General features: G+C 44.6%; 1 protein-coding gene across 1 annotated transcript; it reads right to left on the bottom strand.

Moving 5' to 3' along the window:
• Nucleotides 1-6,098: 6,098 nt before the first annotated feature.
• On the bottom strand, nt 6,099-15,926 carry LOC132480955 (cytochrome P450 2G1). Its single transcript, XM_060085582.1, has 9 exons — nt 15,747-15,926; nt 14,998-15,160; nt 13,470-13,619; nt 11,481-11,641; nt 11,052-11,228; nt 10,116-10,257; nt 7,938-8,125; nt 7,685-7,826; nt 6,099-6,280 (listed from the first exon to the last, which is right to left on the bottom strand). Exons 1-9 carry the CDS (start codon nt 15,924-15,926, stop codon nt 6,099-6,101), a joined length of 1,485 nt encoding a protein of 494 aa, XP_059941565.1.
• Nucleotides 15,927-16,615: the final 689 nt, after the last annotated feature.

Genomic DNA, 16,615 nt, shown 5'->3' with positions numbered 1-16,615 from the left:
GTAGGCATGCAGGCCATGTTGTGAACATGGGAATTTCTGAGATCTGCTTGTTCCTGTCTGTGTTTGGATTCCAAGAGACCTGGCCCAGCTCCATTTCCCTAAGTCTTTATTGAATTGGTTACAATATTGCTTCTGTTTTATGTTTTGGCTTTTTAGCCAGTGAGGCATGTGGAATCTTACCTCCTCCACCAGGGATCGAACCCGCACCCCCTGCATTGGAAGGTGAATACTTAACCACTGGACAGCCAGGGAAGTCCCTCCATTTCCCTTCTTAAAAAAAAACAAATAGTTCCCTTATTTTTCAGGATATTACCTCCTTCAGTCTTCAAGGGTCATACTAAGTAGAAAAACTTCCATAGGACAGATGTGTCCTGAGAACATTCTGAGGTAGGTCACTCCCATTGGATCAACTTCTTCTCAGAAAATTCTCTTTTCCACAGTATTATCCCCAGGCTCTTAAGCCTTTTAATAGAGGCATTCAACCAGTGTTTACTGAACCCACTACTTCATGCCAGCTTGTGCTGGGTGATGTTGAGGGCGCAGGGGTGACCAAGACAGCCCTGGGACCTGCCCTCAAGGAGCTCTCACTCCAGAGGGCCAGACAGATCAGTCACCAGACAATGACAGCTCAGAATGAATAGTGCTGGGATGAGAAGGCACAGGCAGAGGGGTCAAGGTCAAGATGGCGGGGCTCACGGCTGGGACACCTGATTCAACCTTGTAGCTTCTGGGTAAACCACTAGAGGGCTCAGTAGGAATTTTTCCATGGAAGGATAGGGAGAGTTGGGAGGGAGAGTTCCAGGCAGAGCAATCAGCTTGTATAAAGGCCAGAGGCCCGTGGAGCATGGTTGAGAGCTTATTAGAGCACAGAGATCTGGGGCCATGTTCACTGGTGAGTCTGGAGCCATGAGCAGGTGTCCGATCTGGAGCACCATATGCAACTGGGTTGGGGGAGTTTAGACTCTGTCCTGAAGCTACGGGGAGTCACAGAAGGCTTTTAAGCAGGGGAACAAAATGGTCAGATTTGTGTTTCAGAAAGATTCTTCAGATTTTTGGAGATGAGACCATAAGCCGAGAGATGAGGAAGTGACTTCTACAGGTGAGAGAGGACAAGACCATGGGGATGGGGAGAGAGGGTGGGTTGGAGAAAGATATGGAAGGAAGAACTAATTCTTACTTGGTTATATGTTGACTTTGCTGTGGTGAGGGAGGAGGCTAGTGTTGGGGAGAGATGGTAGTGTTGTTTATTGGTTTGGGGACACAGGTCAAGAGCAGGTCTGAGGCAAGAGAAAACGAGCTCAACTTTGGACATGTTGAACCATGGCATAGTCCCTGCTCTTGGGGATTTCTTAGGCTAGTGGGAGAGCAGAACTGGATAAATTAAAGTCCTCAATGATGCCATTAGTTTTAATTAGTAATTATTAGTAATAAATTACTACTTAGGGTTGAGGATTGGGAAGGCCTGGTAGGGGAGATATCATTTGAACTGGGTCTTGTGGGATGAGTTCGCAGGTAAGGGAAGAGAGCAGGGCGGTCCAAGCCAGGTCTTGGATATGTGAGATGGATGGAACAGAACAGGTATATTTCACAGTAACACCTCCCTGCTCCCTGTCCCAACCGTATCAACTAACTCTCTATCCTCTACCCCCTAGCCTGACCCAAAACTCTTAGGAAAAACCTGGCTCATGCCCACAAGTGTGCCTGAAATGTATGACGCTGTCCAAATGAGAATCTTTTATTAAAAATTGAAGTGTAATTTATACACCATAAAATGTTCAGCGGCATTTGGTACATTCACCGTGTTGAGAAACCACCACCTCTAACTAGTTCCAACAAATTTCCAAATGAGAATCTTTTTTTTTTGGCCACACCGTGTGGCTTGTGGGATCTTAGTTCTCTGACCAGGGACTGAACCCGCACCCTTGGCAGTGAAAGCATGGAGTCCTAACCATTGGACTGCCAGGGAATTCCCCAAATGAGAATCTTAAGTTAGTTTTCTTGTTTTAAATTTAAATACTAGACTGCAATAGTGATATCATTCACTGAACTTAGCATCTTACTGTGTGAAATTTTTAATGAGTGTGATCTTATTAAAGTCCTCATAGCAAGCCTATGGTGTTGGTTTTGTCATCCCCATTTTGCAAATGAGTTAAGTACGGTCCAAAGAGTTGGAAGTGAGTTGCTTTGGGTTTCACAGGCAATAAAGGTAGAGGCTGAACATGTGACTGACTCTAAATTTCATGCTCTTCACCACCACTCTAGACTGCCAAGCTCCACCTTTTCTTCTTTATGAACCATTAGAAAACAGTCCTTGATAGCCTGTGGTTTTTGAAAAACTTCCTTGCAAGCCTGAAACAAAACATTCCAAAATGTTGAAAATGTATATTTATAAGGTCTCTTAATAGGGAGGAGACTTGACCTTTTATTGTTTTTGTATTCTTTGAAACATTAACCAAAGACCTGCTCAACCAGTGTTACCATCCAGGCTATTGGCAGTGAAATGGTGAGTGAGCCTGGAGAACAAGGGGTTTGGTCAGGGAGTGAGATGTTTGTGTTTCAGATTTCAGTGATGACAAGGATTAGGGTAGGGCTGGTGGGAGTGTTGGAATGCAGTGAAGTAGAAGTCCAAAGAAGAGAACAAAGTCAAGTTTCCTTTTGTCTGGTTGTTTGGACAGCTCATGCCCATGGCCACTGAAGTAGCTCCTTCTCAGAAGAATGTCAGGTCTTGGAGTAGAGAGAGGGGGGAAAGTTTGCTAGATGACAGGGATGAAGGAGGCAGACTCAAAAAAGAAAGAATTTTTGTTTGTTTGTTTGTTTTGGCGGTACACGGGCCTCTCACTGTTGTGGCCTCTCCCGTTGTGGCGCAGGCTCAGCGGCCATGGCTCACGGGCCTAGCCGCTTCGTGGCATGTGGGATCTTCCTGGACTGGGGCACGAACCCGTGTCCCCTGCATCGGCAGGCGGACTCTCAACCACTGCGCCGCCAGGGAAGCCCATCTGTTTTTTTTTTTTTAAGCCACTCAGTTTGTGATGCTTTGATATGGTACCTAAGAAACTACCTGTCTTAGCAAGCTAATACATCCATTAACAGAAAATGGATAAGCAAAATATAGTATATCCATACAATTGAATTGTATTCAGCCATAAAAAGGAATAAAGTACTGATACATACTGTCACTAGCAGGAACCTTGAAAACATTATGCTAGGCAAAAGAAGCCAGTCACAAAAGACCACATATTGCATGATTCCATTTATATGAAAGTCAAGAACAGAGAACCTATAGAGATAGAAAGTAGATTAGTTGTTGCTTAGGGTGGGGTGTGGGGTGACAGAGTAGGCAAGTGACACCTAGAAGGTATGAGGTTTATTTTTGAGGTGATGAAAATGTTCCAAAATCGACTACAGTGATGATTGCACCTATCTATGAATGTATCAAAAAACATTTAATTATACACTTTAAGTGGGTGAATTTTATGACATGTGAATTATATCCAAATAAAACCTTTTTAAAAGCCAAAAAAAAAGTAAAGAAAATGTCCTCTCTGATTCATATATCCTGATGTGTTCTTCCTACCAGTGAAAGTATAAAGACAATTGATTCACCTAATTTCTGAGAAGAATTTACTCCAAGGAAATAAAGGGGGTATTGACTCTCTCAAAACTTTCTCATCGGGTGTCACCCCAAACCCTTGGGCTTCTCTTCTTGCATCATAGCCTTCGACACTATCCTGTCCTTCCATCAGAGACCTGGCTACTCTTGCTGTCACTGTCCAGAGATGTTAGTCTTCTTCACTTCAGTGTGAGCCCCATGTGGTCACTGAATGAATCTATCCTGGTCACCATTATGGCATAAGTTCCTTCCACAGGACCCCACTTAGAATAGGGATGTGTGTTGAATGACTACAGTGCCTTATAGCTCTTGGAATTACTAGGAAGTTTCTAATTGACTCTCCTCATCAATAAAAGTGAAGGTGAGTACAAGGCATGACCATTTCTTGTCCAACGTGAGACACCCCAACAGCAATCTTCACTACAGAGGTACCCATTAGGTGACTCTCCATGGTGGTCCTCGCCTCTCACTGCCCAACTCTTCTCCCTCCCTTCTTTCCTCTCATGGGTGTCAGATCTGTATCCTGGTCTGAAGACTTTTCCTGACCCACTCTGCTTTCTTCCTCTTTTGTCTTTCCCACACATTACCCCCCAATAAAATGAGGCCCGCCCAGCTCTGTCTAAACCTCTGTTTCCTGAAGGACTCAATTTACATACTGTCCATCATGGCATTTGTTCTTTATCACATACCCAGTCTCAAAACTCTTCCAATTTTAGAAAATCCCATATTGTGTGACTCTTCATCAGGGGAAAGTCTTTGTCTCCCACCACAGCAGCTGAAGGGGTAACATTAATTCTTCCTCACCACATTCTGACTGTGGCTTGGCTAACTGGATCATCCTGCTGGGAACTTTGACTCTTGCTGGAGGAAGTGACACAAAAACACAGACACAATTAGCAAGTTGTCCACAGTGGCTTCAATGGGTCAAGAGTCCCAAAGCAGTAGTGTTCAGTGCCTGGGGATTGGGTGGGGTGGCAGTGGCGGCAGCAGCCCCTAGCTGGATGGTTCTGGTCATTACCTTGGCTGATGTTCTCCTGGCACAGCTCTTTTGTTTCCTACTCATCTTCTTAGCCTAGCCTTCCAGAATTCCTATTGATTTTGTGAGCTAACCAATCACCTTCCAGTAGCTAGCAGACTTTTCTATGTAAAGGAGCCAAAGACATTTTATGTGGATTAAAAATAGGAACCTTGACTGTTAGGGGACTTGGGAGTCTCTGGGAGGTATCCTGTTGAGAAAGAAGTTATAAAGGATGAGCTGTTATCCCTAGAGTGATACCTGAAACCCCTCTTTCACTCACGCCCTGTGTTCAATACATTAGCCAACCCTGCAATCTCATGCATCATAATAAATCCCAAATCCATCATCTCTCGCCACCTCTACTGGTTCTGCTGTGTCTGAGCCAACATCACTGCTTGTAGTAGCTTCTTAATTGGTCCCTGATTTTGCCCTCCCTCCCTCCCTCAGTTTATTCACTGTGTAATAGCTAGAGTGAGCCATTTAGAACATGTCGATACATGTCACCCTATGTTCACCAACCTTCCCAAAGACCTCCATCTCGCTCAGGTCCTCGCCAAGGGCCACGAGGCCCCACACAATCCAGCCCTTTAACCCTTTTTTTTTTTTTTTTTTTTTGCGATACATGGGCCTCTCACTGTTGTGGCCTCTCCCGCTGCGGAGCACAGGCTCCGGACGCGCAGGCTCAGCGGCCACGGCTCACGGGCCCAGCCACTCCGCAGCATGTGGGATCTTCCCGGACCGGGGCACGAACCCGTGTCCCCTGCATTGGCAGGCGGACTCTCAACCACTGCGCCACCAGGGAAGCCCTTAGCCCTTTAACCCTTTGCCTCATCTCATTCACTCCTACTCTCTCATTTCCTCCTCTACTCCAGCCACGTGTCTCCTTGTGGATTCACGCACACACACACAGTCTTCTGCCTTATGACTCTGCTCTTCTTAATTGTTCTGCCACGAGCACCCCCTTCCCAGATACTTGCACAGCTTGCTCCTCACTGCCTTGGGAACCCACCCATGCCACCAACTGAAAACTCCAATTCTGGAATTCTCTAGCCCATTTCCCTACTTTGCTTTTCTAATGCACTATACCAGTTAAAAAGTTTATTATGCTTATTCTTCATTGTCTGCCTTTGGTCTTTATCAGGGAAAAGTCGAAGGAACAACATAAAGGTATGGAGTCTACAACAAGAATTTGGTACAGTCAGAAACCTAGCTGGAGGTGAACAAATGAACTTAAAATCTGCAAGCCTTTGCCAAAGTCTTGGACAGGGCATTGCTTTTCTGCTGGATGTAGAAGATACACAGCTCCCTATTTCTGGGTGAACCTCGCTGACCTGTGTCCCTTGACAGTGTAATAGTGCCTTCTCTTAGGACTGTTGTGAGAATTTAGGAAGATGAAGAGGTTGGGTGCGCGTGGACACGTGGGCAGGGCTCTGTTCTCGGACGGTTCCTGCCACATCCAACAGGGGGCGCTCAGCGGGCCGTGAGGCAGAGCTCATAGGTCGGAGGGATGTTGCCAAAGCCCGAGACCTTGGGCGTGACATCGATGTCAGCGGGTGGCACCAGCGAGCGTAGGGAGAAGTTCTGAAGGATGGAGGTGAAGTAGAGAAAGATTTCCATGCGGGCCATGGCCTCACCCAGGCAGACGCGCTTTCCTGTGGGCATAGAGGAGGGCGGGAGGGAGGGTCAGAGCCGCTCGGGATAATGGGAGCAGGGAGAGCGTTCCGGTCCCACCACCCCTCCGCCTCAGCTGCCTCCTCAGCATCTCTGGGGTCATGATAACACCCACTTTTTAGGGTTATTATAAAGATGCAGTGGGTTTCTATAGTTAGTGCTCTCCTAGGATCTTCCACTTATAGGGGCTCAACACGTGGAAGCTACTCCTTTGATGGCTCAAATTCCAACAGATTCTAGCATGGAATGAATGGTTCTAAAGGATCCACGAATTTGAAGATTCTTTTCATTTCCAGTTCTTAAAGGTTTATGAAGTGCCTACTAGGTGCCAGACACTGGTGAGGGAAGATAAAACGTCACACTTAAATAGCGCTTGCTCTAAAAAAAGGGTTGATATATGTATACATGCAACTGATTCACTTTGCTGTACAGTAGAAACTAACACAACATTGCAAATCAACTATAGTCCAATAAAAATGGGGAAAAAATAGTGCTTGCTGTTTGTCAGTCACCCTTCCAATGGTTTGAAGAGATTACTCTCCATTTTACACACAGGGAGCTGAAGTAACTCATTCATGGCCCCACTGATGGTGTTTGTAAGTGGTGAAGTGGGGTCCTGTTTCCTAACACTTTACTGATACCAGGTTCAACGTGGCTTACACTTAAAATACAATTGTTCTAAGATATTATGAGTTACCAAGCTACTGTTCATTGGGCAGATCTTCCTTGCTGCCTGTTTTGTACTGTCTGCAAACTAAGAATCTTTTAACCTTTTTAAGTGGTTAAAAAAATCAGAGAAAAATAATATTTTGTGATGTGAAAATTAAACAAAATTCAAATTTTATTGTCTATATGTCTATAGTTTTCTTTGGCATCCATCACAGACATGCTCTTTTTTTTTTTTTCTGGCAGTGCTGTGTGGCTTGTGGGATCTTAGCTCCCCAAGAAGGGATCGAACCCGGGCCCCATGCAGTGGAAGCTCGGAGCCCTAACCACTGGACCACCAGGGAATCCCCCGGACATGCTCATTATTTATGAATGTCTGTGGTTGCTTTTGTAGTACAATGGTGGAGCTGAGTAATGCAGATTGCACAGTTCACACAGAGACCATATGGCCAGCAAAACCTAAAATATTTTCTATTTGGTCCTTCGAAAAAATATGCTGACCCCTGTTTAGTGCTATTACTTTTCTAATTATCAGAGTCAATGTTTCTAATATTCCATCATTCTGGAATTCTGGAATTCTAGGATTGTATGATTCTATGAAATAGCATTCAACTTCCCATTCAAACCTGAATGTCAAATACAGACCAATGGTTGTGGGATATATCTAGCATGTTTCTGCAGGGGTGGTGGTGGTAGGGACTCAGACCATAGACACCTACCAGAAGAAAAAGGCACAAAGGCTTCATTCTTCTTGAAGTGGCCCTGCTCATCCAGGAAGTGCTGGGGATAGAAGGCATCTGGGTAGCGGAAGTAATTGGGGTCTTTGAGGACTGAGCCAAGCAGAGGAAACACATCGGTGCCCTGGGATGAATATGGGGGCGGTTACGAGTATGAAGTATGGAGTATGGTAGGGAATGCAGAGGAGAGAGGGGCACAGTGGAGGGAGGAGTGACAACGAAGGTACAACTCCACCTTAGGCAGAAGGTAGCCTCGGAAATGAGTGTCCCGGATGACACTATGGGGGACACCCATGGGCATGATATCTGTCAGTCTCTGTATCTCATGGATCACGGCATCTGTGTAGGGCATCTTGGCCCGGTCATCGACACTTGGGATCCGGTGTGGTCCGATCACCTGGTCAATCTCTTCGTGGATCTTGGCTGGAAGTGACCAGAAAACATAGCAGACAATGATGCAGGAGGTGTTTCTAGAGTCCAGGGTTGGGTTGTGGGTTTGTATCTTCAGCACCTGTGGACCCTGAGGGAGCAGGCCATGTGCATTTGGACTGTCTCTTTATTCTTAACACCTGACAAGAATAAGAATTGGTGGGGCTGATAAACACTCATCAGACCAGGAAGCAGGAGTGGAGCCTTGCATGTCAGCTGGGACATCTGATCTTTATCTTGAAAACACTGAGGAACCATGGAAGGCTGATGCTCAGGTCAGTGTCCTGCTCCCAGCTGAGCTGCCAGGCACAGATTTTTGACAGGATGGGAAATAGGTAACAAGGACAGGATTGAAGCCAATGACAACAATGATGTGACAGTGATTACAAACACTATTGGTGCAGTTACTCCTCTCTGCACTTCCTGGATGAGTGACCTTGGGGAGAATGACTTTACCTTCTGAGCCTCTGTTTCTTCATCTTCAAAATGGACATGACGGTCTAACAAGCTCATAGAGTTGTAAATTTTACATAAAATCCAGTATGCAAGTAATTAGGATACTGCCTAGCACATAGACGATGTCCATTAAATAGTTGATGATTTAGATTGTAAAAGACAACTTGGACAATGAAGGAGGGACTAGATGAGTTTGAGTGGAAACAAGTTAGTCTCTCCCATTATCTGTAACAAGAGAAATTTGTTTGTTTGTTTTGAACTGCATTAGAAGGGAGAGGGGGGACTTCCCTGGTGGCACAGTGGTTAAGAATCCGTCTGCCAATGCAGGGGACATGGGTTCGAGCCCTGGTCTGGGAAGATCCCACATGCCGTGGAGCCACGAAGCCCGTGCACCACGACTACTGAGCCTGCACTCTACAGTCTGCAAGCCACAACTACTGAGCCCACGTGCCACAACTACTGAAGCTCAGGCACCTAGAGCCTGTGCTCTGCAACAAGAGAAGCCACCACAGTGAGAAGCCTGCACACCACAAGGAAGGGAAACCCCCGCTTGCCGCAGCTAGAGCAAGCCCATGTGCAGCACCGAAGACCCAACACAACCAAAAGTAAATAAATAAATTAGTTAAAAAAACAAAAAAAAGAAGGGAAAGGGACCAAAACTAGGGATTTTCCTTGGGTGAGTAATGAGCTTCTCATTACTGGAGTTACCCAACCAGACCAGATTGCAATTTACTGGTGATGGATTCTATTTGATTCTGGCACTATAGCTGGCTAAATAGTGGCCATCAAAGTATGACCTCCAGGACTTCCCTGGTGGTCCATTGGGTAAGACTCCATGCTCCCAATGCAGGGGGCACAGGTTCGATTCCTGGTTGGGGAAGATCCCGCATACCGTGTGGTGTGGCCAAAAAAAAAAAAAAAAAAGATATTACCTCCTAACCCCTGGAACCTATGACTGTTACCTTACATGACCAAGGGCACTTTGCAGATATAATTAAGGATTTTGAGATGGGGAGATTATCCTGAGTAATCCAGGTTGGTCCTACATGCAATCACAAATGTCTATATAAGAAGGAGGCAGAAGGGTCAGAGTCAGAGAAGATGTGACAACGGAAGCAAAGAGAGACTTGAGGGCCCTATGCTGCTGGCTTTGGAGTTGAAGGAAAAATCGTGAGCCCAGGAATGAAAGGAATACAGCTTTAGAAATTGGAAAAAGCAAGGAATCAGATCTACCTTGGTTCGATCCAGTGAAAGCCTATTTAAACTTCTGAACTCCAGAACTGTAAGATAATAGATTTTTGTTGTTTTAAGCTACTAAGTTTCTCATAATTTACTGCATAAACTATTATAGGCACCAAGCAGAAGATTAAATTAAACGGCCGTCCAAGCCAGAGATTCTGAGATTACACATCCTAAGTTTCTAAAGTATGAAGAGTCTAAAGCTGTAGGGTTCGAAGGTTTCAAGATGATGTCCTTTTTCTTGTTGGAAATGAGAGTTACCAGGTAAGCAGCTCAGGTGGATGCTCACCTTCTACCTCAGGATGCTTCAGCAGCAGCAGCAACCCATAGCGTAGCGTAGAGCTCACAGTCTCAGTGCCAGCAAAAAAGAGGTTGAGAGTGGTGAGGACCAAATTCTTGAAGTTGAATTCCGTGTGGGGATTGTTTTTATCCTGAAAATGACAGGGATAATAAATAGAATCACCCTTCTCTGCCTCTATCTTATTTTCTCCCTGTGTATAAGGTAGGGCTTTGTGAAAACACAAAAGATGGGTGAACCAGGTAAGTATCTGGGAGAGGAAACAACCAGAGCAAAGGTCCTGAGGCAGAAGTGTGCCTGGCGTGGAACCACAAAGTGTGCCGGGTGAGAAAAAACAAAGAGAAGGCCAGCATAGTTGCTGGTATAGTTGAAGTGTAGTGAACAGTGGGGAGAATGAAGTAGAAAAAAGTAGAGATTGCTTTGTCAGAAAGTTGACAGGACATTGCCTTTGAAAGTTCTAGGACATTAGGGTAACATAATTTAAAACTGCCTAGTACAGAGGTTCTACAATAAAAATATATAAATTTCTAAAATTCTAAGTATCCATGATATAGAAGTATTAAGCTTCTAAATTGCTACATATCCAAGACTTTAAACTTTAAACTCAAAAGTTTAGACTTTAAATGTTTAAGCTCCGCCAATTCTAAGACTCTAAAGACTCATTCTACTTTTCTATATTTGTAAGTCTCTGGCATATAGGATTAGAAAGGTGTAAGATTTTAAGTTTCCATGTTCTTAGAATTTTTAGATTCAAAGTTTAAGAGTTTATGCCTTTACAGTTTCTATATCTCATCTATAAATAAAAGTAAACCATGTGAAACAATACTTGCTCTTTTGTCGTCAATATGTTTACTGATGAGTTTAAAGTTGTAGGCGGTAGGGATTGGGGAGATGAGAGGAAAGGATTGGGGGAGGAGGAAGAGGTACCTGGTGCATCTTGATGAGGAAGCAGTCAATGAAGTCTCGAGGGTTTTGGGGGTCAAGGGATGCTTCATTGATCTTGACCCTGGAGGCAATGAAGTCCTTGAGCTCCTCTACCAAGTAGTAGATGCAATTGTGTCTTCCTGGCAAATATTGCATGATTCCAGAATACATGTCATATAACTGTGGGGAATAAACAAAGGAGATTTGTCAACAATGGGCACCAGAGGCCAGCATGGGCTGAGTCTGGAGTCAAATAGTTGGGCTCAACATCCAGCATTGGGTCTGAGAATTGCCTGCATGAGGCTCTTTGCTTCTTGGAGACCCAGGACATTTTGATATTTGCCTCCCAGGATTGTGGGAGGATTAAGTGAGGTAGAGGCAGGGGCTTAGTTAACTGAGGTTGGGGTGGACAGAGTGGTGGCTGGTGGGCACCTGGGCCCAGGGTGTGCTCATCTCGATGAAACTCTCGTTGATCATCTGCAGCAGCTTCAGGAACTGCTTGTCCTCATATTCAAAGCGGCTTCCAAAGACGACAGAACTGATGATATTGGAGACAGTGCGGCTCAGGAAGAAAGTAGGTTTGATGGGGGCCCCTGGGTGATGGAAGTTGGAGGCCATGAGTAGGAACATGGGATGTGAAATCATTCAGTTGCAGATATGAGTCCTGACTCAACTGCTTAACAGCATTTTTTTTTTTTTCTTTTTGCGGTATGCGGGCCTCTCACTGTTGTGGCCTCTCCCGTTGCGGAGCACAGGCTCCGGATGCACAGGCCCAGCGGCCATGGCTCACGGGCCCAGCCGCTCCGCAGCATATGGGATCCTCCCAGACCGGGGCACGAACCCGTATCCCCTGCATCGGCAGGCGGACTCTCAACCACTGCGCCACCAGGGAGGCCCCAACAGCATTTTTTAGTTACTTCATTTTTGTGTTTTTAGTCTAGATTTCCCAATCTGCAAGTTTGTTTAGTAGCCCCTTCATGGGTTCATGAGAATTCAATATAATTATTCATGTGAAATACTTAGCACAGTGCCTGACAAGTAATAAACACAAGAAATGCTGGTGGAGGGACTTCCCTGGTGGCACAGTGGTTAAGAATCCATCTGCCAATGCAGGGGGCATGGGTTCGAGCCCTGGTCTAGGAAGATCCCACATGCCACGGAGCAACTAAGCCCATGCGCCACAACTACTGAAGCCTGCGCGCCACAACTACTGAAGACTGTGTGCCTAAGAGCCCGTGCTCCGCAACAAGAGAAACAACTGCAATGAGAAGCCTCAGCTCGCCGCAACTTAGAGAAAGCCCGCGCGCAGCAATGAAGACCCAATGCAGCCAAAAATAAATAAAATAAATAAATAAATTTATTTTTAAAAACTTGAAAAAAAATGCTGGTGGAGCTTAATCATTATTTTTTGTTATTAGTATTTAATTGTTTGTGCTGGAGAGTCACATATTTGGGAAAGAAGTGGTGGTAAAGGACACATTAAAAAAAAAAAAAAGAATGGCTGGATCTGTCTACCTCTACCAATGATTCCATCTGAGGTATTAGGAAAATTCTTCCCTTGGCCTCAGCTGCATCATCTATAAAATAGGATGCCGGTCAGGTCAGTGGGTTTGGGGACAATTTCTCTAAAACAATGCATATATTCACAAAAATGCAGTTTTGCAAATAATTTCTAGGGGTACATGAACTTTCAAAGTCTTTATGCAGATAATTTAGCATCCATGGAGTTCTAAAAATTTGTTTCACGACAATGTGAATATATGTAACACTACTGAACTGTACACTTAGAAATAGTTAGGCTGGCAAAATTTTACATTACATGGTTTTTACCAAAATTATGTATTTTTGTATGTGTATGTGTGAATATATACCTAGATAGATAGATGATAGATAGATAGATGGATAGATAGATAGATGTAATAAAATTTAATCCTGTCACCAGGAAAGGGCACAAACTCACATATCGCCACAGTCTGCATGTGATATCAGGAGCTCAAAAACTCCTGGAGATCCACTGATTCAAGTCTCTGGACAAGTGATCCCTAAGGGTCTTTCATGTGAGCAGTATGCGGGACTCTCACTGTTGTGGCCTCTCCCGTTGCGGAGCACAGGCTCCGGGCGCGCAGGCTCAGTGGCCATGGCTCACGGGCCCAGCCGCTCCGCGGCATGTGGGATCTTCCCGGACCGGGGCACGAACCCGTGTACCCTGCATCGGCAGGCGGACACTCAACCACTGCACTACCAGGGAAGCCCTCATGTGAACTTTTAACATGGACTCTGGCTGGAAATCTCAGTAAATCCTCCATCTTTTTCATCCTCTCTCATTCCAAAGCTTTCTCCCACCAAGGCCCACCTTGTCATGACTGAGCTCTCTATAACCACCCAGTCCCCTTGTAGCCCTCCCCCTTGTGGCCCCCATACCCTTGGTCTTGCGCAATTCCTCTAGTAGGAAGCTGGCCTCCTCCTGGATGCGCTCCTCAATGCTCCTCTTCCCCATCCCGAAGTCCCGAAGAATGGTCAGGGAGAAGCGTCGGAGGATCCTCCATCGTTCTCCATTAGCTAGAGCTACACCTGCCAGAATCTAAGTGTCAGGCTCCTGCTTCCACTCCTTTTTGTGCCCAACTCTGTGCTGGACTGGGAGGGTGCCAGAATATGACAGCTGTAAACTCTGCTCTTGGGGATGCCTCTTCCAACCTCCCAGGCTTAATAGGGAGACTAAAGTTCCCTCCCTACTGGACCTCAAAAACAGTCCAGAACTGAGGTGAAGGAAATCAGGCTAGTAGTGATTGGGGGAGATCAAGGAGAGTTTCTTACAAGATAGAGACCTGAAACTGGATAGATGCATAGTATGGATGGATGCATAGGAATATGGAGGGAGATATAGATAGAATGCCATATAGAGTACACCAGAATGGGGAGACTACTTCTATTTTCTATGTTCTACTTGGATTCTCTAGACATAAACACATAAGTGTACACAGAAGATCACACCTGTACATCAATATATCTACGCAAAAGGAGTTACCACGCAGTAAGCAGTATTTAGAAGTTTCCAGACGTGCATGGATTGGTGAATTAGTATTTGGAAATTTAATGAAATGATTTTGAGAGATTAATGAATGGGAGGAAGAGTTTATGGCTGCAATGACTGATGAATGGATGGATGAAAGACTTAGTGGATGGGTGAAGGGTTAATGGATGGGTGGTTTCAGATGTATGGATAAATGGCTGGAAGGATGTATGGATGATTGAAAGATTAATAGGTGGATGAACAATGGAAGGATAAATGAACAGATGGATGGAATGATGGATAGATGGGTAAATGGAAAGTTAATTGATAAATGTATAGATCAATTGGATGGAAAAATATTTGTATAAAAAGTCTAATGAATGGATGGATTGTTTTGGTGGATGTATGGACCAATGGAAAAATGGACGGGTGGAAGGAAAAGTATAGGGATAGACGGATGGATGGAAGTATCAAAAGAATGTTGTGAGGCTGCTTGGAATTGAAGGATGTGGGCAATTAGAGATGGATGTATAGGTAACATTAGAAAGGTATCTCTCTAAAGGGTGGATGCACAGACTTATGGGTTGGGTGTGTATATACGTAGAGGAAAATAAGAAGTAAGTTTGGCCATGAGGGCTTGAGTGAGTACACAAATAGTGTCACTAATCCATTAAAAATAAGAACACAAGTAACACAGAAGATATTCTAGAGTCAGATGGTTTGGGTTCAAAATAAAATGGTTCTACCACTTACTGTTATTATCTAACCTCTCTCACCCTCGACTTCCTCATTTGCAAAATTAGTAAGACTTTAATAGCTCCCTCAGAGGAGTCACTGCAATAATTCATTTAGAATACTTATCAAAGAACCTGGGACATAGAAGTACATTACACTTTGTGATTACATTTTGGTTTTATTTTTGTTGTTGTTGTTACCTACCATGACCTTGGAAGTTTCGCTCTATTAAAGCCAATTCTCCACGGCCGCTGAACTCATCTGCTCGGTCTACCAGGGCTTCCTTCACTGCTTCATGTCCACATAAAACAACTACCGGCCGGGGACCCATGTACACAGTGAAGACTGGGCCATATTTCTCCCTGAGCTGAGAGTGAAGGAAGACATAAGAGGAGGGAGCTGATTGGAGTACAAAGTAACAACCAACAAGAATTTTAGGAGATGGAGATTTCAAGGAGATAGAAATGTGGGACTAACAGATAAAGGTGAGCTCTGGGCTTGGAAAGACTACTGAGGAAAAGGCTCAGAAGCCTTGGCTTCTATCATCCTGGGAAAGATCCTCCAACCCTGCCACAAGGCTTGGTTTCTGCATCTATAAAATGATGGACCTGGATGAGATGGAACTCCAAGATCCATGCTTCTGCCTCTGAAGTGCTAAATTTCTAGAATCCTAAGATTTCGTGACACTGAGTCTCAAAGTTCAAAGACCAACAGAGTGCAAGGGTTCTTGTGTTTAAGGAGAGAAGGTAAGGTTATTCCAAAGTCCTGAGGTTGTGAGAGTCTTAAGGTTTAACATGCTAGGAGTCTGTGTTTCCAAGAGTTTCAGATTCTGGAATTCCAGACATTTAAGGTTATGTTTCCAAGAGCCTGTGTTTTAGAAGTCAGAAATTTCTACATTATCGGTCTATAGAATTAATTGCTTCCAGCTCTAGGAGAGGAGTAGACAGACTCACCTTCATGAAAGACTGAAAAGTGGCATCAGTACGGACTTGCAACAGGTTCCCCAGGAAAGGTATCGGTGTGGGACCAGGGGGCAGCTTTCCCCCTTTGCTTGTCCGTTTCCAGGCGATGAGGATGAGCAGACAAGACAAGCAGAGTGCCAGAAAGATGGTGAAGGTGCCTCTCAGCTCCATGGTGCCAGGTTGAGGGGTTGTGTCCAGGGTACCAGATCCTGCCAAATACATTCTGGGAAATCAGCTGTGCAGAAATCTGAACACCCTGGGATTCAAGTTTTCTGGGTGTGGATGCCATCAAGGAAGAGATTGCTTTATCTGGGGTGGGGGTGGGGGCGGTGGCGGTGATTATATAACCTCTAATCTCCCGACTGAATAAAGATAGATTGAATTCATCTGGGAAAATCCACTGGGGCCATTCCCCTTTCTTCATATTTCCAGTTCCTCAGTTCTCCCTCAGCTCAGTTTCTAGTTCAACTTGTCTTGGTAGGACGTGGGAAACAGTTGAACATCATTTTTAGGCTATTTCATTAAGGGTTGTACAATCTGAGTTCAAATTTAAGTTCCATCTTTTCTTCATTGGGTGAGTCACCTAACCCTCTTGGACCCAGTTTCCCTGTCTGTCAAATAGGGTAACCATACTGTTTTAGAAAGTCTTGATAGAGAACAGAGATGGCTCCTCTCTCTTTGCTAGACCCTAGTTAACTGGTTAAAAAAAAAAGAGAGAGAGAGAGTAAGATGAAGATTTAGAATAGCAAAAGCAATAACTTTATTGAAAGGGTTTAATTCAACAAGTTCTACTGTTTTTACTAAAGATATACTACATAGTAACAATCAAAGGTTACCTGTGTTGGTTTATCAGAACTTTG

Source organism: Mesoplodon densirostris, chromosome 19, assembly GCF_025265405.1.
Source record: "Mesoplodon densirostris isolate mMesDen1 chromosome 19, mMesDen1 primary haplotype, whole genome shotgun sequence".
Classification (NCBI taxonomy): domain Eukaryota; kingdom Metazoa; phylum Chordata; class Mammalia; order Artiodactyla; family Ziphiidae; genus Mesoplodon; species Mesoplodon densirostris.
This window is presented reverse-complemented; position numbering and strand designations above follow the sequence as displayed.

What these genes read in the sequence shown, in the direction of transcription:
- LOC132480955 (XM_060085582.1), bottom strand. Translation starts at nt 15,926, where the DNA reads ATGGAGCTGAGAGGCACCTTCACCATCTTTCTGGCACTCTGCTTGTCT. An exon ending in CTTTTCAGTCTTTCATGAAG is followed by an intron (nt 15,161 to 15,746) that starts GTGAGTCTGTCT and finishes CTTCACTCTCAG; the next exon opens with CTCAGGGAGAAATATGGCCC. An exon ending in GGAATTGCGCAAGACCAAGG is followed by an intron (nt 11,642 to 13,469) that starts GTATGGGGGCCA and finishes TCCATCACCCAG; the next exon opens with GGGCCCCCATCAAACCTACT.